Source organism: Platichthys flesus, chromosome 11 (genome assembly GCF_949316205.1).
Source record: "Platichthys flesus chromosome 11, fPlaFle2.1, whole genome shotgun sequence".
NCBI lineage: Eukaryota > Metazoa > Chordata > Actinopteri > Pleuronectiformes > Pleuronectidae > Platichthys > Platichthys flesus.
Window position 1 is genome coordinate 25,437,910 of NC_084955.1, and position 23,221 is coordinate 25,461,130.

Genomic DNA, 23,221 nt, shown 5'->3' on the forward strand with positions numbered 1-23,221 from the left:
AGCAGGATGTTGTGTAGAAGAAGAAAGAGAAGTAACAGAGCTGAGAACAGACACACAACAAACCCACAACTGCACCGTGAATACCTTTGTGTCGACACAATCACATGTGAGAGATGCTTGTTTATCTCCGTTTGGGACCCGTTGACCTTTGGCCCTTTCCAGAGCCGCTAATGGCCCCTGGCCCTCTGACAACACGGAGCAGAATCCAACTTCACGTCTTCTGTCCCACGACACTTTGACTGAAAACACAGAACACACATGAACGTGTGTGAGAACATTACACCTGTGGACGGCTGTGGGCGTTGATCTGCTGTCCTGCTGGTCTCACACTTTATGACCCGGCTGCTTCCATTCAACCTCAAGAGCCGCCACTGATGTCGTCTGATAAGAGCCGGCTCCCAAGAGACGCTGCTCAACACCACAGCGGCGGATGGGACTGGTGTGTGTGTGTGTGTGTGTGCGTGTGTTTGTGTGTGTGTGAGTGTCTGTGTGTGTGTGTCTGTCAAATATATTATATATATAATATACAGTCTGTTCTGGAGCAGTGATGTTTCTCCTTCTCTAGGATGAAACAGTCTCTGACCACAAGTTCACACTGCACCTTATGTACTAATGTATATTTATAAAGTTTATTTCGGGTATAAACTTTATAAATGTTGGTTGAAAAGTCTTTATGATTAATAAAGAATGAACAAGTTAGATTCCCTTTTAAATAAAGTTAGAAATTGTAAAATTATAAAAGAAACAGTTCAATGACCGTTTCCACTTTAACTGTTAAATCTGATCTTAAAGAGTAAATTTCAAGACTGAATCTGGAAAGAAATGTTTTAATCTCTTTACGTTTTTAGAAGAATTTTAATTTCTGTTTCTACTTCGGACTAAAACGTTGCACTTGACCTTGAGTCATCTTCCTCATCTTCCTCCTCCTTCATCTTCATCATCTATAACTAAACATTTGAATCTAATTTACAACGAATAGACGAGGAGCACGTGCAGCTCCCATGGCTTGTTGGTAATGAAACTGGATCCCAACGCAGGAGGTTTGGTCTCACACACACACACACACACACACAAACACACACACACACACACACACACACACACACGGACTGGACCAGTAGCAGACAGATGGAGGGAGATTGTGATTATTAAAAATGTGTCTCAGGGAGACGAAGAGATGTCCGCACCTTTCTGGGGAGAAGTCTGGAGGCAGGAGGAGGTCCCGGGTCTCACAGAGGAGGAGGCAGGACTTGTTGGCTCTGTGGTGCGCTCCGACACCAGAGGAGGAGGAGGAGGAGGAGAGAGAGAGAGGGAGAGAGAGAGAGAGAGAGAGAGAGAGAGAGAGCGAGGCAGTCCACTCCTCCGTCCCTGACAGTCGACATCCAGCATCCATGAGCCAAACGCTCTCCCGGACCCGGAGCGCAGATCCACACGCAGCGTATCCACTCACTGATTCTCCGGCAGCGACACGGAGCAGATTTCCCTCATAACCCAGCGCGTGCGTGTGTTCATGTGTTTGTCCGCGCTCGGATCAGCTCGGACACTTTGGCTGGAGCCGCTGCACTGGAGAGAGATCCGCTTCCAGACCCCGTCCGCGCTGCTGCCCCCGGGACTCTCCCTCCGGCTGGACGCACGACTCCTTCTCCCCAACATGCGCAGCGCCGCCGCCTCCTGCCCGCAGGCGCGTCCCTCTCATGTCGCTGTGAGCGTCCGGTTCCCCGTCACCGTGCGTTCCACCCTCCTGCTGGAATAGAGAGCTGCTTCTGGGGAGACGCTGCACGTGGATCAGCTTCTGTTCCTCTTCCTCTGGATTGATTTTTATCGATTTGATTTATTCCTCAGAAACTCTGGTACTTTATTTTGTTTTTCCTGGAGCGAGCCCGAGGATGTTGCTCCGCTGCTGGATCCCTCGCTGCTCCTCCACCTGTAGGTTTCTCCTCTGCCTCCTGCTGCTGCTGCAAACGCCCCGGTCCTCCTCTCCGCTAATTACAGGTAAGATTAAAGGGGTCGTGTGGCTGCGTAATGGCGCACGGCGACAGCCACCGTGCGTAAAACCGAGCCAAGCCCCCGGTGGCTGAGTCTCCGCTGCTCGGTCTGTTTCTGAGATCGACCCTCATTCTGCTTCACGAGCACCGAGAAGCACAACTCTACAACTTCCCTTCTACATTTTGCTTCACCACATTTTCTTTATTTGATTTTTTAAATTTCATTACAGACACTGCAGGGTCTGCGTCACGTGCGTAAATAGATTTTATTTGGCTTCACTTCGCTCATCTTCGCTGTGAGAGGCTGCCGTGATATTGTAGTGCTCGATAATTAAATTGTCCGGCCTGGTTGTTGAGTTTAACCCGGGTTATCCCCTGTGTGCCACCCGGCAGCGCAGTGAGACGAGCCGGCATCAAACCCTGCGCATGGCACGCTGCTTATTTACAGGAACAGTTTTCTAACGAATTATAGATGTTGTGGATCTTTAGGATGAAGGTCTGCCTCAAATTAGAACCGAGTTTTACTCAAATTGTTGTTTTTGTCTCTAAACGTTATAATTACTGGACTTTTTCAAGTGAAACCTCAGCTGTGAAGTGTGGATCACTTTCCTCCAGCAGCTCGAGTTCAGCGGCTCCTCTGACAGCAGGAGGAGAGTGAAGGAGAGTGGTGAATGAACGGTGGAGGAGCTGGTGGAGGTGCTGTGGGTGGAGGTGCTGCTGGTGGAGTTGCTGGTGCACACAGGCCTCAGCCGCCGGACTCCACTCGTCTTCTCTCTGTTCAAACAGCAGCACCAGAGACGTGAGCGTTTTGATTCAAGCCTCTCACGGAGTTTCTTTAACATTTGGATCCACAACAGCAGTAGTTTAATATTTTTTTTTAAATAAGTAACAGATAGAGAAAATATTTGCTGCTCCAGATTGAAACCAGATGTTAAACATAGAGCTGCTCTTGAAAAGAAGCATCACACATGACTTTATCCACATCTGCTCCACCCGGGAGAAGAAGCACCTCGGACTCGAAGGCTTCCTCTCCCTCGGCTCTTATCTCCCAGTTCCTGAGGTAAACACAGCGATGGGAATCAGATGGGCCGAGGGCCGGGCAGCAGATGGGTCTGCAGCCAGACGTGCTTGTGTTTGACATGAGAACCAACTGTCTGCCGTGCATCAGGTGATGAGGCCGCAGCGCTCTGATCCCAGCAGATCAGATTCCTCCACCTGGCATCAAACCCCGGTGTCATCTGTCCATTGTGCGCTGAGCCGCAGAGCGGAGGGTCTTACAGTGTGTCGGTGCAGCAGGTGGAGCACAGAGGTCATCGTGTCTCTGGCTGTGTCGTAACCTCCGCTCCTCTCCAGGAATCTCCTCACACGTCACCTCCACGTCCTCCTGACTGAGTTTGAGTTCAGAGGCTCATCAGTGAACCGACAGGAGGGAGAGACCTGGTTCCTCTGCAGGAGAACATGAACAAAAGGGTTTTTAAAAAAAGCAGATGTGAGGCTTTGTGCAACCTGTGGTGACTGAGAAGCTCCCAGACGTCACAGAGTACTCAGATTACTTCACAACTGTTGTGTGAACGGAGTGAACTCAACTAAATTCTACTTGCACCGTAAATAATCCTTCAGAAGTCTGACAGGCGACCGTTCAGAGTTCTTCAGTCCTCAGCTGCTACATGAATATGTAATAATAATAATCCAGTAACTTCTGCAGTTCCTGAGGAAAGTAACTGTAATACTGCAGCATTGTGCTTGTAACAGAGTACTTTTATTTTACAGTTTTACTGCTTCTACTGAAGTAATACATTGTTCTTGTGACTGTGGAAACACTTCGACACGTGTGAGATGAACATGAATGAAGAACAGTTGCTGCTGAGAAGATTAATGATGTTAAAGAACTGATTCAATAGACTCAAATAAACTCGGATTTGTTTTGGAACAAATCTAAAAGAGAAGCCGACGATGTCAGAGCTCGTTTAACGACTTTAATCTGATTTTCTCTTTGATTTGGTTTAGTTGTGTGTTTCCTGCACAGAGAGGAAGTGACACAACAGTTTGTTGTTATTATTTGTGCACGTTCAGGGACGGATGGAAACTGAAGCTGCAGGAGAGGACGATGTGTTGATCTAAGATTTGATCACTTGAGATTCTAAATGAAGCTCAATTCATTGATTGTGACTTCTCCTCACACTTTGGCTTGTGTGTTAGTTTTTGAAAAGTATTTATTTTTTATATATGGAGAGTAGTGGATGTAATAACTTGACCAATCATCTCCTGAGTCATCGACGCTCCTGGAAACCAGGGAGTCAGCAGGTGGAGGGTCAGAGGTCACAGATAATAGAGTATTGATCAGAACTCTTACACAGACCTGAAGTGAACTCCTGATAATCTGAAATGATCCCGAGAGGCTCGATGTAGTTCCCAGTGAGCGGGGGGGGGGGGGGGGGGGGACTGAAAAGGAACTCAAAAGAATATAAATATCTCCTGATGAAAAACAGGAGCCGACTTGTGAGATCAGAGCAGAAACCCAGTCTTGGGTTTGGCTCCAGACGTTTTCAGTGTAACGACCTCGAAGGAGAAACTTCTGTGTTGATTTCAGATTCAACTGAAGCAGAAAATGAATGAATCACAGATTTCAAACAGCATCTGGTGTAAAAACGAGAGCAGCAGGAGGAAGCAGCAGTTCCTGGATCCACACTCGGTCCAGTGTGTCTTGAGATTCCATCACGTCAGAAGAAGTAAATGGTGTTCTGTGCTCGGGACAGAGCGAGCGATTCTCCTCCTGAGGGAGATAAGATCAGCCGGAGGAGACGCTGCCTCTAACAGGAAGTAGTTTGACACCCAGACGTTTGGCGTTGGGAGATTTACCTTCACCTCCGACGACCTCCTGCTCGCGACAAAGAGTTCCCACTGGGGAGGAAGTGTTCAGTTTGGAAAAGTCCAAACAAACGTGACACATGAAGAAGAGCTCGTTCCTCTCAGGGAGACGCTCACATCTGTCGGCTTCTGCTCGTAAACCTGAGCTGAGCTGGTTTCCTGTGGTTGGTTCAGATTTCAGCTCGTAACACAGAGAACGAGTCGTGGTTTAAAGAGCTCAGTGGAAACGTCGATGCTCTTACCTGGAAAAACAAACTGAACGGAGTTTAGAAGGTGACCTTCGACCCAATAGATCAATGTAACCTGGATTTATTTATGGATATTAATAATTTAACCTCAAATCAAAGCACTCATGTTGTATTTGTTCTTAGTTCATCACTGACCAGTTTATTGTGAAAACATCATGTCGTTATAACTAACACATTATATTATATTATATTATACTGCTTTACATTGCATATTGCAATCTGACACTGTTCACTGTCTTGCATTTCACTTTTTATATCTTTTATTTATTATATATTTTATTTAGATTTGTTTATGTCTAAGTAAATGTTACTTTGTATAAATATTAGAAAAAGGGAGTAAATAAGAAGTGAGTAAATATATATTGTTTCTTTTTATTGCTTTTCTTATGTGTGTTGTATTTATTGTGTTTTTATGTGTTTATGTTTCTATGTTCATTGTATGCACCAATAACCAGAGCAAATTCCTTGTAGGTCTAAACCTACTTTCTGATTCTTCTGAACCTGCAAAAATGATAGTTCATGTATATCTATATATGTGTGTGTGTGTGAGTGTGTGTGTCTGTGTGTGTGTGTGTTTAAATACAGCTCATTTAAAGAAACACATTTTAAGTAAATTATAATCATTCCCATTTATTGAAAATCAAAAGTAAACGTTTCTAAAGCGTGACACACATCTGATCATTTGTCTGTTTGATAGAATGAGACAGTTGCAGGTTCACCAGGTTTCCAGCTGCTCCTGGATCAGAACCCAGAACCTGTGCTTCGAGCATCGAGCTGAGAGACGCTGATAATCAGTCACTTCAGTTTCTACTCAGCCGTTCTCAGTGTGTCTCCCCTGCTGTGTCCTGGTCCTCACCGTGTGTCCCCTTGTCCCTGTCCTCTCTAGGTACCGAGGCCAGCTGTGACAACGAGGGGGAGGTGCTCCACATCCCCAACATCACGGACAACCCCTGCATCACCTGCGAGTGCCTGGTAAACCCCACAGCTTCCCTCTGCCACTCTGTCCCTGTGTGGAACCGCTGCATCAGGTTTTCCACTGATAGAGTAAAACGCACACATTGTGATATTTGCCAAGCTGCTGATTTGGTCTTTGTGTAGCGTTTCTTATCGGCGGCTTGAAAACGATTTGCTGCACTCGGACTCTGAAGTGATTTTTGGTGGGGAAACAATTGTTTGAGAATTGAATCACTTGGGTTGAAAACATGTAAAAAACAATCCACGTTACCTGGACCAAAGAGTAAAACCTGGTTTAACACAGATACTTTAATCTCCAGGTTCTGTGGCCCAGTCGTTTCTCTGGTGCTCTTGTTTTGTAAATGCAGGAAACAAAGGTTTTCAGTTTGCTTCTAACAGACGTCGTCTCTCTGTCTTGACTCCGGGGCCGGTTGTTAAACCCAGCCACCGAAACGTTAGAGGACGACTCCTTACTGGAACATGTGCTCTTTGACCCCTGACCCCCCCCCCCCCCCCCCCCCTCGCTGCTGGAGACTCTTTGTTTTAAGAGAAGTAAACGAACCAACCAGGTTTTTCTGTGTCACTGATTCGACATCGATTTTAAGAGGTGTCACATGACCAGCGTTTATCCTCCAGGACGAGCGTGAACTTTGTGTGTGTGTGTGTGTTTGTGTGTGTGTGTGAGGCCATATTGTGCGTTTGTCTACATCCTCCACTTACATAAATACATCACTAGTTCCTGATTGGTTGAGGAGACATGAGCTCGGCTGAGAGAAGCACTCGTTCATATTCATAAGAACATTTTTACAGAAGTTTAAAAAGGACCTGCTGTTATTGTTGTTATTGTTGTTATTGTTGTTATTGTTGTTATTGTTGTTATTGTTGAGGTGAAACAGAAACACACAGAGACGACTGCTGGAGGGATTGAACCAGAACGTTCAGGAGCTCGTGTTCTTCTTCTGTTGAGAGGTTTGATGTTCTCACCTCGGTCCGTTTGTTTGATTGTTTGTTTGATTCTCAGCAAACATATAAGTACGAGACATAATAGATACTCACGACATAGTACACAGTACGACGTAGTATTCAGTTTGAGGTACACGGTGGATATCTGTGTGAGTGGGAGTTGGTGCAGATTGATCAGGAGACTGTTGGTGGAAGTATTCGCTCTAATAAGTGAAATCATCTTATAATGTGTCACCGTGCACTGAACGTGAACAGTGTGTATCTTCTCTACACGGACGCTCTGATTGGCTGTTAGAGAATCCGGCCGGTCCCTGATTGGCTGCTGTGACGCTGCCCTCGGCTCAGTCGTCCTCTGTGTTATCAGGTCAGACATCAGCCCGAGCTCTGCTGAATGCTATCAGTCATCAGCAGGCAATGGTCGGGCTTTCATCTCTACTTTAACTCCTACACACACACACACACACACACACACACACAGACACACACACGCACGGGGACATACACACACACACTCTTTTATACGTACACACATTAAGTTTCTAATCTTTATTGAATTTTACTCTTTGTTTATCTGCTAAAAACTATTTTTTATGAATCTGCACTTTCCACTGATTTCCTTTAATTGATTTGTTATTTATTCATTTAAAATAAAAGTTTAAATAATAGTTTTCTTCTGGAGAAACATCTTAAAGTTTCACTTCAGGACTATTCTGGTCTTTTCTCGTGGTCACAGATCCTGTTCACTCTGATCTCTGAACAGTTTCCTGTCCAAACAGGAAGCAACACAACGATAAGAAAACACTCCGGTTCCATCTTCATCATAAAGTCATGAAGTCACATTAATTCATTGATAACCATGAAAACAAGGAGCTTCACATGTATGTTCTCCAACACGTCCCCTCCAGAGTGAGGGAGGGGGGTGGGGAGCCATCAGGGCACCAGTGTCACTCATACATGAAGGGGGGGGGGGGGGGGGTCCTGAGTACCTGCTAATGGCTCTGTGGGTGGAGACACACACACACAGACACACACAGTAGAGTCATTGTGTGTGTCCTGTAATGGGGCCTCGAGTGGAAGTGACTGACAGACTGACTGACAGGCAGGTCGCCAAGACGATCCACTATCTGGGAGGAGGTGTCTCCGTCCTCCTCCTCCTCCTCCTCGTCCTCCTCGTCCTCCTCGTCCTCCTCCTCCTCCTCGTCCTCCTCGTCCTCCTCTTCCTCCTCGTCTTCCTCCTCGTCCTCCTCGTCCTCCTCGTCCTCGTCCTCCTCCTCGTCCTCGTCCTCCTCCTCCTCCTCGTCCTCGTCCTCCTCCTCGTCCTCCTCCTCGTCCTCCTCCATGTCCTCCTCCTCCTCCTCCTCCTCCCGCTCCTCCTCCTCCTCCTCCTCCTCCTCCTCCTCCTCCTCGTCCTCGTCTATCTGTCTGTCCATCTCCGTGTCTCCTTCCTGTCTCTCATCGGCTCTTCCTCCCGTCACTCGGCCGAATTGTTTCATCCTCCTCATCCTCCTCCTCCTGCCTCCCTCGGGTCAGGATGATATCAAACAACAAACCTCTAGTGTGTGTTTTTTGTGTGTGTTTGTGTTTGTGCGACTGAGACAACTCTCCTGAATCCTGGGGTTTTGAATCACAGTGTGAAGTGTGTGAGGCCAAAACACACAAACATCCGCACACGGATCTGGTTTCAATCCTTTGATCTCGGTGCGATGGAGACAAAGTTCATCTGACGACTTTGATTTGAGAGGTGGCTTCTGGGAAGTTTAAAGAAATACGTAATTATTAGTTTTGTCATAAAAACTGGTTCTGCACACGTCGTCTGAAATTAATAAGAAGTGCATCAACTATAATATCTCTGCAGTGATTAGTGCTGAAGCCGTTATGAACAGTGAACGTCCTCTCTCTCCTCCTCCTGTGGCTCACGTCCTCATTCCTTCACCTAGGACACAGAAACCGTCAGAGGTCAGAGGTCACTGGAGTTTAGCTGTAAATGATACGTCAGCTGTGATCCTGTGACTGATCTCAGGGAAGCGTGAAGGTCGTTTCCTGTCGGTGTCTCAACTCAAACAGAAGCTGATCAATACAAGAGGTTTATCTAACCTTTTCTTATCTGCCCCCCCCCCCCCCTTCACAGTGACTCATCAAACCCACAGTTCAAGATAAAAAGTGGTAGAATGAAGTCATGTGAATGTTGTTGTGGCTGCAGAGACTTAATGAGAAAATTAAAAGCCAATAAAAAGATTTGGGCGTTAACGAGACAGAACCGGTTTCTATATGAAACTAAAGGAAATTAAATTTATATCAAATTTATCAGCGCCAACAATCGTTTTAAAAACCTGGTGAATTGAAACGTCTCTGGTTTTAATCGTATTTAAATGACACAACAAGAAGACGTCATTTTCTTCTTTATTTTCTGATGTTTTATTAAAGTGACAATTACTTCAACTCTTTATTTACAACATCTCCACAACTTTTACTGTTTAAACGTCTGAGTTCGTTCTTTCACTCAGTTTGTGATTCGAGACTTTGTGGTAAAACCACTGAGCCTTGATCGGCCCCTGGTGGCCGGCTGCAGTATAGCTCATAAGTCCTCCCTCCTCCAGGTCAGTGGACGGGACAAACCGGCGTCTCGGGTTCAGATCTTGACTTCAGGAAGTCGACTCGTGGAAACAGTTCCCATCACATCGTTCCTCCGCCTGTCTCGTTCCTAAGCTGCTGTGGCTCCTGCTCTCCAGCGGGGGGTCGCGACCTGTTTGTTTTTCGAGGAAGGGTGAAAGGTGAAAGGTCACGGTGGCAAAGGGGGTTAAGGTTAGTGGGAGGGGGGGGGGGGGGGGGCTGGAGTCCAAGGGCTTAAGTGGGCCTTTAAGTTTTAGAGCTCCTCTCCTGCGCTGACAGACTCTGACTGATCTCTCCATCCGTCACCATGAAAAAGTGGAGGGAGGGAGGGGAGGTGGGGGGGGGGGGGGGGGGGGGGGCAGAGGCTTTGAGTGTTAATGAAACATCTTAAAAAAGGAGGAGAAAGAGAGAGAGTGATGAAAAACCAAACGTGAGAGGGAATCAGACAGAACGGAGTGATGAGATTCTGATCAGACAAGAAAACAGACGGAGGAAGAGAAATGATGGATGAGGGAGGAGGTGAAGAGAGAGAGAGGAAGAGAAGAAGAAGCAGTGAACATTGCCGCCTCCTAGTGGCAGAGCAGCCTCAACGTTATAAAACATCATGTGAAATCAATTAGATTTATTCAGTTTAAGTCTCAGTTCATTACATTTCATTGAGTTCAGAGTTCAACTTTTATGATCACTTGGGTTTAATAATTCATATCTAAAGATCATCAGTTAACATCAGTTACACAACCAGAGTCACTAATAGATGATGAAACACCAGATTAATATTAATATTGATTAAATTCGAATGTCTCCACAGAACCTGAAGGAGGAAATGTCGGTTTTAGTTTTATCACTTAAATTTGTTTTTCAAGATTTAAATCTTTTCACTTCTTTTCTGCTTCATGGAAAATGTTCTGCAGGTTTATGAACCCAGGAATTATTAAATCCTACTTCTCTCAACTGAACCTCGTTATCTGCACTTAACTGATTAATATGAAACATTATTCATTTTAAGGATTTAATGTGTTTTCTGAAACAGTCTCAGAAACGTTTCTTTATTCTGAATCTTGTGTTGTGATTATTCAGAGTTTCAGCCGCTCGGCTTCAGGATTGATCTGAAAAAACAACACAACTTTGTGTCTTCAACTAATCAACTAATTAGACTCTGAAGAAAAACTGCTACTTAGGGAATTTAACAAATGAGTTAAATAAATAAATCAAGTCATCGCAGACGACTCCGTGGTTTCAACATGCAGCAGCTTGTAAACACTCAAAACTCATTATCACACACACACACTTTCTCTTTCTCCGACGCACACGTTCAGGCATAGCACTGTGTGTGTGTGTGTTTGTGTCTTGAGGGGGGAGGTGGAGGTGGATGTGACCCCCCCGGCGACAGACAGCCATCCAGTCGGCCAGCCTTGGTGCCGCAGTGGTATGTTGAGTGTTTATAAGGCGTGGTGACCCATTGTGACCTTTGACCCCCGTGACAAGCAGGGGGGGGTCACATGTACTAACACCACTTTGTGCTAATGGCGAACAGAGAGACATTCGCGAGGACATGACCTTGGAGACCGGACCACAGAGTCTTCAGCTCTTTAACGGCTCAGGACGTTAAGTTTGTATCTGTGTTTATTCTTTTATCAGCAGGATTACACAAAGATCCACTGACCCGATGTCCAGGGTGTTTGTGGAGCGGTTGGGGGGGGGGGGGGGGGGCATAACCCAAGTAACACTCCATTAAAATTAAAAAGATGCATCTGTATAATCTGGCAAATCAGATAATCGATCTGAGTGGCCTCCACCCTCTGCCCCCCCTCGAGCTCGTGATGACAGAGCAGTTAGTTGACGCTGGTCTGTCACATTCGACTCTGCAGGTTTTCATCTTTTGCAGCTTGTGTCTCAGGAGCTTTAAACTGAAACTCTGTTTAAGGATGATTTGTGTTAACTGACCGTAGATCAGCTTCTGGAGACGCCAGAGGAAGAAACACAAGCCGTTCATGTGTGTGTGTCTGTCGTTGTGTTGCACTGCTTCCTGCTCCGTGCTGCTCCGACCACACGTCACCTCTGGGGTTTGGATTTATTTATGAACCGGGCTGAGATGAGTGGAGCTGTGGTCACATGACCGTGTGGGCGGTTAAACCAGACAGATCCAGGGTCTGATTGGACAGGTCACATGTTCACACAGAGAGTTCAGATGTGAACGTTCTCCCTTTTCTTTCCTCTCCTCCTTCCTCCGACCCTCTTTCCATCTCCCCCCCATCATGACATCATGTGTCCTCGGTGTGGTTGGGGTTTCAGCCGGAGCACCGCTGCTATATTAAACTGCCCAGATTTATTTCTGCCCCGCTTTGATCCGTCCTCGTTAGAGCCGCCTGCCACAGGGCCGCGGGGCCGGGGGGGCCACGGGGGGGGGGGGATGCCAGCCTCCACTTTGTAAACCCCAACAGTGTGTAAAATAAAACACACACACACACACACACACACAGCATGTGGATGAAATCAGCAGTAAAAGCGGGGTGTGAATGTGGGCTGGACTAAACGAGCCCGGTCTGGGCCCGGCCCGCGGAGCAGCGAGCGGCGCTGACTCAGCGTTCTGTGTTTCCTGAGGCGGCAGGACGCCTGGTGACCGGGTGTGAGAACTCACAGCTCACAGGAGAACATGGAGTCACCTCTGGTGTGGGAACCATTAAGAGTGTCTGGTTTCACACAGGTGACCAATCAGAGGATGATGTCATGTAAAAATACTACCTTGATTTTTCACATTTAAAGGAAGTAGCCGTGTTATTTTAAATATGTTTTATATCATCACGGTTTTAGAGCCTGAAAATCAAACCAGCTGTGAATTTTGTGCAACAAGTATTGTGTGTTTTTTAGATGCAACAAATTGAGTTGATCACGCTATTGAGCTGCTTTCACTGAGATGTTCTGGAGGAGTTCTACCTGAGAACTCACATGAAAGACAAACTCTTCAGTTCATATCTGGAAACAGATTCATTCTGTGAAACAGGATTTATTTTTATAGAATCGACCGTAAATCTGCGATTACACAAATAAAACTCTTTTTTGTATTTGTGGGAGTTTTACTGCAGGACTGAGACAGAGGACAAATATAATTGTTACTACACTAATTAAGAAAGTTTGTGGAGCAGCTTTTTGTTTCAGTGTCTGTATACGTCCACGTGGATGAAGTACACAAATGTGCAGGACACAGTAAATAACCCACCTTAATACTCTGAAGGCTGTGATGGTTGAAGTGGATCTTTTATTCTCTGACCTTTCCCCCTCTGGTGTTCTGCAGGAAGGGAAGGCCGACTGCAAGCAGGAGAAATGTCCGCTGGTGTCTGAAGACTGTGCTCTGGTGGTGAAACAGACTGGAGCGTGCTGCGAGAGGTGTAAAGGTGAGACTGGGACCAGCAGCCACATGCTCAAGGTTTTAGTGCTTGTGATAGGCTGAGACAGCTGTCAATCAAGGTCTGTTCGCTCCTCAGTTCAGTCCACTTACATTTTGTCGACCATTTAAATAATACGTGAGCATTTCTAAAAGTTAAGAGTCAAGTTTTTATTGTTAAATCTTCTTACTGACACAATAATTTCAAAACACACCAGAGGACGTGAAAGTGAACTTTTCTTAAATTTAACATGTCCTATTTTTCATTGATAAATATTTAACATTTTAATAAGGATCTGTATCCTCAGTCATTTTCTTTTCTTCAGTTGTCATCAGATTCAAAATGAAGAAACAATAAAAAGTCATCGCATGTTATTTGGTCTGAAATATAAACACACACACACACACACACACACACACACACACACTCCTCCAGCACTCAGCCGGGGTGCGGCCCTTTTTTTTTTTTGCGGTTCAGTGTTTTTATGACACTTGGTTATTTCAGGTGGAACCAGCTCCAGCGTCGCCTCAGCAACTCCTCGTTAGTTCACTGTCGTGCGCTCGACTTGTAGAGTTCACGACTTGTTCACGACTTGTTCACGACTTGTTCACGACTTGTTCACGACTTGTTCACGACTCCTCATGGTCGTCTCACTGCTCCTCACTCTCATGACATCACAGCTAAGTGCTGAGGCTCCACAGAAGAACAAACAAGAACAAACACAACTTAAAATGAGAAATGTTCAACTTTGCAGAGTTTCAGTGATGTGTAGTCACGTCTGTGTGTGAGTGTGTGAGTGTGTGAGTCTGTGAGTGTGTGAGTGTGTGAGCAGGACGTCACGAGGACGAGTGGAGTCTCTCGTTCTTCAGTCACGTCCACACTGAGTGTCGTCCTCGGCAGTGACTCCGTCTCAGAGGGTTTGATTTCCACTGATCAGGTTTCAGTCTCTGGAAAGTGAAACACGGATCTGAGACCACTTCCTGTAAAAGGGACGAAACCAAGAGGCCGACACACTGCAGAGATCTGTGTGTGTCTGTGTGTGTGTGTGTCTGTGTGTGTGTTTTGTAAAGACGTGATTCCATTGTGACTGTAACTTTCTCTTTCTTTCTCAGGTTGCACGTTTGACGGACGATCGTACAACAGCTCAGTGTCCTGGACCACGTCCACCAAGCCCTGCGTCACCCGCAGATGTCAGGTGCGTGTGTGTGTGTGTGTGTGTGTGTGTGTGTGCTTGTGTGTGTATGTGTGTGCAGCGTTGAAGTGGACAGACGCTGTTGTTTCAGCTCTGACGTCATGTTGAAGTATCCGACCTCTGGAGGAGAGAGGGATGGAGGGAGTGATGCGTGGAGGAGTGTGGGGGGGGGGCTGAAAGGAAAGGAATAAGGGAACAAAAGGAGGATAAGGAGGAAGTGAAGGACGCAGTGAAGAAAGAGCAGAAGTATATTTGAATACAATCAAACTAAAGATGTGGTTTCTGTCCTGGTTGTGACAGGAAGGTGTCGTCACTGAGGCTGAGGTCCAGTGTGTCGTCCACTGTAAAAACCCAAAGATCCACCCGAAGAAGTGCTGCCCCACCTGCCCCAGTGAGTAGAACCCAGCGCACCCAGCAGCACCTCGGGGGGGGGGGGGGGTGAAGAAGCAGCAGGTTTCTGTTGCAGATGAGTCTCTGGATTCTGGACGTTGTTCATGTTGTGTTACTTCTTTTCTCGCAGCTTGTATCTTCGAGGGTCGTCTGTACAAAGAGAAGGAGGAGTTCAGTCCAGAGGGGAACTCCTGCATCAAGTGCACGTGCACTGTAAGTACACACACACACAGACACACACATACACACAGACACACACACACACAAACACACACATACACACAGATACACGCTTGATCTGAATTTGGACATACGTCTTGTCATCATCACCTACGTGGGCGGAGTCTACCTGTACTTGACTCTGATTGGTTTCGAGACGCCGTCTGACTTGGGCGTGTTATCATGCAGGGGGGGGGGGGGTGCTGTAAACTTATGTCTATCTATAAATTCAGTAATAAGTTTTATAAGAAGATTTTTTCTTTGCAGATATTAAAGTTGTACTTAAGAATACACAATGTTAACTGAGCTGTGATTCGTTGTTTTCCAGGGAGGGCGGACTCTCTGCATGAGGGAGGTGTGTCCTGTCCTCTCATGCCCCGCCCACCTCAGCCACACCCCGCCCGGTCACTGCTGTCCCAGATGTCTCGGTACAAACTTTAAAATCACATTTTAGTTGTTTCACTATATCTGGAGATTTGACTCAAATTGTTTAAACAGTTTTTCTTTATTCTTCCTCTACACCGTTTGTCTCTCCTCCTCTTCCTCTTCTTCCTCTTCTTCCTCTTCCTCCTCCTCTTCCTCCTCCAGGTCAGAGGAAGGTGTTCGATCTGTCTTTAGGAAGTTGTCTGTTCCACAGTGAGGTCTACGAGAACGACACTTCCTTCATTCACGACAACTGCACCACCTGCACCTGCAAGGTACCGGACAGGAAGCAGATCTCAGATCCACCGAGGATCCAGACCATCATCACAAACTAACTCCTCTTCCTCCTCCCAGAACTCGACGGTGGTGTGCAAGAGGAGGTGCTCGCGTTCGGGCAGCTGCCAGGGAGACCAGTGCTGTGAGGACTGTTTGTCCTACGTGAAGGTGGAGGAGGTGAAGTACTGCAGAGTCCGCAACAAGATCTACAGGGTGAGAGCTGCAGGAGGGAAGAGTGGAGGAGGGGTGGAAGAACAAGATGGAGGGAAGAGTGGAGGGGGGGTGGAAGAACAAGATGGAGGGATGAGTGGAGGAGGGGTGGAAGAACAAGATGGAGGGATGAGTGGAGGAGAGGTGGAAGAACAAGATGGAGGGATGAGTGGAGGAGGGGTGGAAGAACAAGATGAGGGATGGAGGAATAGATGATGGAGAGACATGAGAGAATGGACAGATGGAGAAGTTAGTGACAGTCGCTGGATGTTTAAAGGATGAAAGATAGAGTGTATGAACAGATGAACACATGACTGGATGAATGGATGAATGATAGAGTATGAACAGATGGATGAGTGGATGAATGGATAATGGATAGATGGATGGATGGATGAATGGATGGATGAGTGGATTAATTTATTTAGGGATGGATGGATGGATGGATAATTTGGATGAATGGATGGATGGATGGATGGATGAATGGATAAATGGATGAGTGGATTAATTGATTAATGGATGGATGAGTGGATTAATTGATTTAGGGATGGATGGATGAATGGATAATTTGGATGAATGGATGGATGGATGGATGGATGAATGGATAAATGGAAGGAAGGATGAGTGGATTAATTGATTAATGGATGGATGGATGAATGGATGAATGGATGGATGGATGGATGAGTGGATTAATTGATTAATGGATGGATGGATGGATGAATGGATGAATGGATGGATGGATAAATGGATGGATGCAGTAACATGTGTGGACGCTCTCTGACTGTGTTTCCTGTCTCTGCAGGACGGAGACATGTGGTCCTCAGTGAACTGCTCGCTCTGCGCCTGTGTCAAAGGAAGCATCGAGTGTCGGCCCAAACACTGTGTGCCAATCACCAGCTGCCCCTCGGTGAGTGACAGCCCCGACAGCCAATCACCAGCCTGTCTTCCAGCGGCCCCGTCTCTGTCGCTCTTCTTTATCTGCTCACACGTTACAGCCCGTGATTAACTCCGTCATGTTCACGTCACATGTGTGACGCCACCACATCGTCCTGTTTACTGATGGAGCAGCCACACCAAGAACACACGGAGAGAAACCACACTGACCAATAGGAGATTATTCTTTATATCACCTCCTCTAAAACCTTTTGTTTTAATGTTTCAATATAGGAAACTTCTTACAGACATAAAGAGTTACACCTACACGATGTAAAGGAGTTGTTTTGGGGCATTAGCCGATCGTTTCACGCAGTTGAAGCGATGAGTCGGCTGTCGGCCGCTCTTGGATCGGCTCGTTCACCTGTCGCTGAGGCCGCTCTGGGATCGGCTCGTTCACCTGTCGCTGTGGCCGCTCTGGGATCGGCTCGTTCACCTGTCGCTGAGCCGCTCTGGGATCGGCTCGTTCACCTGTCGCTGAGCCGCTCTGGGATCGGCTCGTTAACCTGTCGCTGAGCCGCTCTTGGATCGGCTCGTTCACCTGTCGCTGAGGCCGCTCTGGGATCGGCTCGTTAACCTGTCGCTGAGCCGCTCTTGGATCGGCTCGTTCACCTGTCGCTGAGGCCGCTCTGGGATCGGCTCGTTAACCTGTCGCTGAGCCGCTCTGGGATCGGCTCGTTCACCTGTCGCTGAGCCGCTCTGGGATCGGCTCGTTAACCTGTCGCTGAGCCGCTCTGGGATCGGCTCGCTCACCTGTCGGCTGCTGGTGATGAAGTGGATTTCACACATACCGCCGGCCGCTGGCCTGGAGTCAGCGTCAGGCCAAGTTCACACGACTCCAGCGGTTACAACAAGCCCTCAACTGTTCACTGTGTAATAGTTTCACTTATTACACAGTGTTGTGTTGTGTAGTTGTGTGTGTAGCTTATAAACAGAGATGGAGAGGAACAAAGTAAAAGTACAAACATCTGATCTTCCTCCTCCTCACACGTTGAAATCAGGATTCTTACTTTAAAGCGTTTGAGGAGAATTATCAGTTTTTTATATTTTGCATCTTCAAGCTCCGCTTTCCAAACGTCCACATGGATTTCATCTCCAACATCTTAGAATCGGTTCTGTGGAAGATTTCTGTTGAATATTAAAAGACAACCTCAGCTGCCGGGGACGGGACGTGGGCCCTGGAGTCCTCGAGTCACGTCCTGGACTTCTGTCACAAACACAAACGTTCACGTGGGAGAAACAGTTACACAAACTCACCAGGTGAACACGCGTTTAAACAACATAGAGCAAACAGCTTGTCAAGTTACTGTCACACACACACAGACACACAAACACACTGTCATCCTGCGGTCAGCGGCAGGTCGGCAGAGTGCGTCCCTGTGGAGACAGTGTGTCTACGAATAGCCTTTTGTCTGTGTGACGTTGAGTGACAGCGAAGAAGAGGTTCCCTATATTTAGGCCCCCTGAAAACCAATCTCTGTCAGTGTGTGTGTGTGTGTGTGTGGGGGGTGTGTGTGTGTGTGTGTGTGTGTGTGTGTGTCTGTCTGTCTGTCAAAGGCAGCCCTTCAAAGAGAGAGAGAGAGTGCCCTTTGTGCAGAGGTTAGGACTGAAGTGTGTATTGAGTGTATGGGGAACGTCTGTATGTGATGACAGACTTAGTGTGTTTGTGTCAGTCTGTGTCTGTGTGTGTGTGTGCGTGTTAGTGTGTGTGTGTGTGTGTGTTTTCGCCAATGAAGGTCTTCCCTGAGGCAACAAAAAGTAGGTTTGTGTGTGAAAGAGTTCTCTGATCCTCGCCTCTGATGAAAGTTGAAACACACACACACACTCACACACACACACACACAGACACACACACAGATACACACACATACAGACACATCCATGTGTACCTGATTCTAACCCTGAACCAAGTCCTAACCCTCAAACAGCCCATTAAAGGTTGGCCCTCACAAAAGTGATCTGTTCACACACACACACACACACACACACAGGGTTGTGTTACACATTGTCTGTGTCTTTGTGTTCATCCTGGTTTGACTGTGATGATGTCAAAACTGGAACTTTTCATTAATTCGTGTGTTTGTATTTGTGTGTGTGTGTGTGTGTTTAAGAACACAACTCTTTTTCATTCATGTCAGTTTAACTGTTAAAGTTTGTAAAGCTTCAGTACCGGTTGATCTCTGGTGGACATGAAGTGTATTTACTGTAACTAGAACCCACTCAGACCCCCCCCCCCCCCCCTTAAAGCATGAAACCACATTTCAATTTAATATTTCTGGATCTGCACCGAATCCAACCCTGTCTCAATGTGTCTGATCCATGAATTATCATCTGAGAAATCTATGAAAAGTCCGATCTCACAATGTGGATCTGGAAATGCTCCTGACTCACTGATCCGTGTGAAAACACAACTTCCTGTCAGACGTGGTGAAGTTGTGAATTATATCTTAATATTCTTATGATTCGTCTTCAGTAACTTGTTGTTTCTGTCTCAGCCTCATTTTCTTACTTTCATGCTTCTTCTTTGCTGAATGTGAAGAAAAGAACATTTATTGATCCTTAATCTTCTTTTTACACACCTGTATGTTTTCTGAGTGTTGTTTAACATTGCCTGTGCCTTGTCTCTTTCAGAATAAGATCCTGAACAGAACTGGCTGCTGTCCCGTCTGCACTGAAAGTGAGTAAGTCCTCTGAACCCTCGTCCTTGTCTTTAACAGTTCAAATCAGAGTCTTGAAGTGTCTCAGATAAGTTCAGCTGGGAAGTCGCTCCACGATGAACAGAGCAGCAGAAACAGTGAATTCTGAAAAGGCAAAGAAAACAGGTCCGGCCGCTGCAGCTTCAGTTTCCCATGAACGAGTGTCCGGGCTGTGGTTCGGGCCTCGGCTCGGTTTACTTTGGGTTTTGGCTGCAACACAAATCCCCACAGCGACAGTAAATGTCCCGTTTCAGGACTTCAAAGACCCGGTGACCTCACTGCTTCATGGAGCAGAGGCTCCACAGCTCACATCCTGCTTCCACTTCACAGCCGCTCGGAGTCACGCCTCTCATTTCACCGCTCGTCATATGTGAAGTGTTTATTAGAGTTCAAGAGGCTTCTGTCCCTCCTCAACGTCTCCCTGTCTGTCTCGGTCTGTCCCGCTGCAGAGCCGGGGGTGTGCACGGTGTTCGGGGACCCTCACTACAACACCTTCGACGGGAGGACCTTTAACTTCCAGGGGACGTGTCAGTACGTCCTGACCCGGGACTGCGGCAGCGTCCCGACCGGGAGCCCGGGGAACAACGTCCACAGCCCCGACTCCGGCTTCACGGTACCACCGCAGCTTTGGGTTTAGAATATACAAGAAGAAGAAAGACGAGGAGTTTTTGTTTTCACTGCTTTTAGTTTCAGTTTCTGAATCCACTGATATCAATCTTTATCAATAAGGAGACGTTGGACTCTTCCTCTGAACTCTTCCTGCTGTCTCTAGTCGAATGGCCGTGTCTCATCCGTGACTGGACCACTTGTCTCTCAGGTGTTGGTGAGGAACGACGCCCGGCGGACGCGCTCCTTCTCCTGGACTCAGTCTGTGGAGGTGCGGCTGGGGGGGGGGCTGGTCCTCAGCCTGCACCAGCACCTGACGGTTCGGAGGAACGGCACCCGCATCGCTCTGCCCTACCACGGCCCCGGGGTGCACATCGACCTGGACGGGTACCTGCTGAAGCTCACCACCATCGCAGGTCAGCACCACACACAGACACGCACACAGACACACACACACACACACACACACACACACAGACACACACTCACCACACTGTGTCATGCGTGTGCAGGGTATCGACCCTCGATGCTCTTCTTCTTCTTCTTCTTCTGACCCGTCTTGTCTCTGTCCCTTCGCCTCCACCTGCAGGTCTGGAGATCACGTGGGACGGGGACAGCTTCGTGGAGGTGGTCGCCGCCCCCCACCTGCGCGGACGCCTCTGCGGCCTCTGCGGCAACTACAACGGGCACAAGCGCGACGACACCATGGGCGGCGACGGCCAGTTCAAGTTTGACGTGGACGAGTTCGCCGAGTCGTGGCGGGTGGAGGGGAACGAGGTTTGCTCCCAGCAGCACCCCCCCCGCCGGCCGACCTCCTTCCTGTGTCCCGGCAGCGTCAAGGTCAAGTTCCGCGCCCACCGCGAGTGTCAGAAGATAAAGTCCTGGGAGTTTCAGAAGTGCCACCGTGTGGTCGACTTCGGAACTTTCTACAGGTGAGGACACAGCGATATGCTTTTATTCTGATAAAGAAAACTGTTTTTATGGTTTACTGAATAAACCTTTAATCCCCCCCCCCCCCCCCCCCACACACACACACACCCTTTAGTGTAACCTGCCATCATATATATATTTATAAAAGCCATTATGACGTCATATCGTTTTCTTTTCTGGAAACTTTCCAAACTAATAAATCTGTTTGAATCTGAATCTCACTACTGACCTCACTGCTGCCCCCTGCAGGTCGTGTGTGACGGACATGTGTGAGTGTCCGGTTCATAAGAACTGTTACTGTGAGTCGTTCATCGCCTACAGCCGGGCCTGCGAGCGGGAGGGCGTGCCCGTGCTGTGGAGGCCCGACGCCGCCTGTGTGGGTGAGTGACAGCTGCCAATCACAAGATACTGTTACATGACAAGTCAGGGTTTAATTTCAAATGATGAAAACAGACAAATAAATCATAATCAGTTTTATTTTGTTTGTTGAACTCTTAACTGAGAAAATCAAGGAAAATGTTTTCATGCGTTAACGTGTCTGTGGAGGAGGAGAGATTCTCATGCTGACAGCTGATTGGCTCAGTTTGATGTTTACCCCCTTGTCTCCCCCCCCCAGCCACCCAGTGTAAACACGGTGCTGTGTACGACACCTGCGGCCCCGGCTGCACCAAAACCTGCGACAACTGGAACGAGATCGGGCCGTGCCGCAAGCCGTGCGTGGCCGGCTGCCACTGCCCCGCCAACCTGGTGCTGTTCCAGGGCCGCTGCATCAAACCCATCTCCTGCCCCGGGCGGTGACCCTAGTGACCCGGGGGGGCGGGGGGGAGGGTTAGGTCAGGGAGCTTTAAAAACTATACGAGCCGAACTTGCCAGTGTGGACAGGTCACAGGTCACGAGGTCGCGAGGTGCTGCGAAGGGACGGGGGGGGGCTGATCCTCGCTGCTGCGTCCCCCCCCCCCCCTCCGTGTTGAGGACTCTTTACGATACCAGACACCACCACGAGGGGGCGCTGGTTTCAGCCTTGGTAGAGAACGAACTTGACTCCCAAGAGAAAACAAAGAGAACCCTGTTTCTCCTCCTCTCCCCCCCGAGGAGGTCATGTGACCTCCGACCCTCAGGAAACGGCGTGGACTCCGGTCAGAGCCAACATGGCGCCGGGTTTCTCTCTGATGGACTCAAAGCAGAGAAACTGATCCTCGTGAGCATCATTTCATATTGTAAGCTAACCAGATTTATATGAAAGACACACAGCTTTTATATTATTATTGTTCTAATTATTATTATATTATTATTTGTTGTTGATGTTGTTAATTTATATTCCAGTCGAATGACGTAGCAAGAGCCAGAATCATGAATCTAATGGAGTTCGAGATGATTTAAAGGGAAACAGAAGCTATTTATGTTTGTGTAGTGAACTGTTGTGTTACTGTTTGAAGAGAGATGTGAGTCCCTCTCCAGCGCAGGGATCAAGTACTGTATCGTGTTCTGCTCCGTGTGCAGGTCGTTGTGGTTCGGATCAAACTGAAGGTTTTCATCCACGCACACGTTTCACTTGACAACAATTATTTAAGACCAGCAATATAATCTTTTATCAAAGTTCATGTTCGACTTGTGTCTTTACTCTTAACGTCTGAGCTGAGGGTTGCTGGTTCCAATCCCCAAAACAACTAATGGTGATTTGACCAGGCAGAAAAAAAAGAGTAAATGTAATTTTCATCAGTAAAGTTACGTTTATTTATTTTTTCTTTGCTTCTTTATCAAGAAATCCAGTTTTACCCTTTCAAAATAAAGCTGCGCTCATCCCATGGTAAGATCTCCGGACATTTCCCCACGTGAGTCGGACCCGGACGACCTCCTGCTGCTTCTTCACATGTGAAACACAAACTCATGAACATGTCCACAATCGATTTTCATTTCAAATCTGAAAAACAAGCTTTGATTAAACTGCAGCCGGTGACGAAGAGTTTCAAGGAAAATCAGCTTCATCTTTAAAACGCTAAAAATAAACCTGCAGGAAATTAACGTTGTATTAAAAAATGGTCCAATTAAAATGTTTGTTAATTTACATTCATATTCCCACAGTGAGAGCTCTTTATTTTTATATTATATAAACTCATGTTCTCATGTTTTAGAAATGAGAAAAAGATCAAACTGAATTAAAAACTGATCTCTGGTCTCAGATCAGGTCTCACACGTCAGGTACAGTTTAAACCAACGACAATGAATAATGCATTTCTCCATTTTGATTTATTTCTTATTTTAAGATCTAAATATTTGGTTGTTTTTGTGTTTTCTTTTTAATTTATTGTCATTTATCAAAGTTTATGGCTAAACTGTA

At 47.1% G+C, this 23,221-nt stretch overlaps 1 protein-coding gene across 1 annotated transcript; it reads left to right on the plus strand.

Moving 5' to 3' along the window:
- Positions 1 to 1,401: 1,401 nt before the first annotated feature.
- On the plus strand, positions 1,402 to 23,116 carry bmper (BMP binding endothelial regulator). The gene is made up of 16 exons (XM_062398908.1): positions 1,402 to 1,992; positions 5,988 to 6,073; positions 12,921 to 13,020; positions 14,124 to 14,206; positions 14,504 to 14,594; positions 14,724 to 14,806; positions 15,141 to 15,240; positions 15,401 to 15,510; positions 15,590 to 15,724; positions 16,521 to 16,625; positions 19,283 to 19,328; positions 19,797 to 19,960; positions 20,165 to 20,369; positions 20,543 to 20,885; positions 21,133 to 21,263; positions 21,500 to 23,116. The coding sequence occupies exons 1-16, from the start codon at positions 1,887 to 1,889 to the stop codon at positions 21,679 to 21,681; spliced, it is 2,070 nt and encodes a 689-aa protein (XP_062254892.1). The 5' UTR covers positions 1,402 to 1,886; the 3' UTR covers positions 21,682 to 23,116.
- Positions 23,117 to 23,221: the final 105 nt, after the last annotated feature.

Excerpts from the sequence above, each read along its gene's own strand:
- bmper (XM_062398908.1), top strand. The coding sequence starts at position 1,887 with ATGTTGCTCCGCTGCTGGATCCCTCGCTGCTCCTCCACCTGTAGGTTT. Across the intron at positions 6,074-12,920 it reads GCATCACCTGCGAGTGCCTG|GAAGGGAAGGCCGACTGCAA; the intron begins GTAAACCCCACA and ends GGTGTTCTGCAG. Across the intron at positions 16,626-19,282 it reads CAATCACCAGCTGCCCCTCG|AATAAGATCCTGAACAGAAC; the intron begins GTGAGTGACAGC and ends TGTCTCTTTCAG.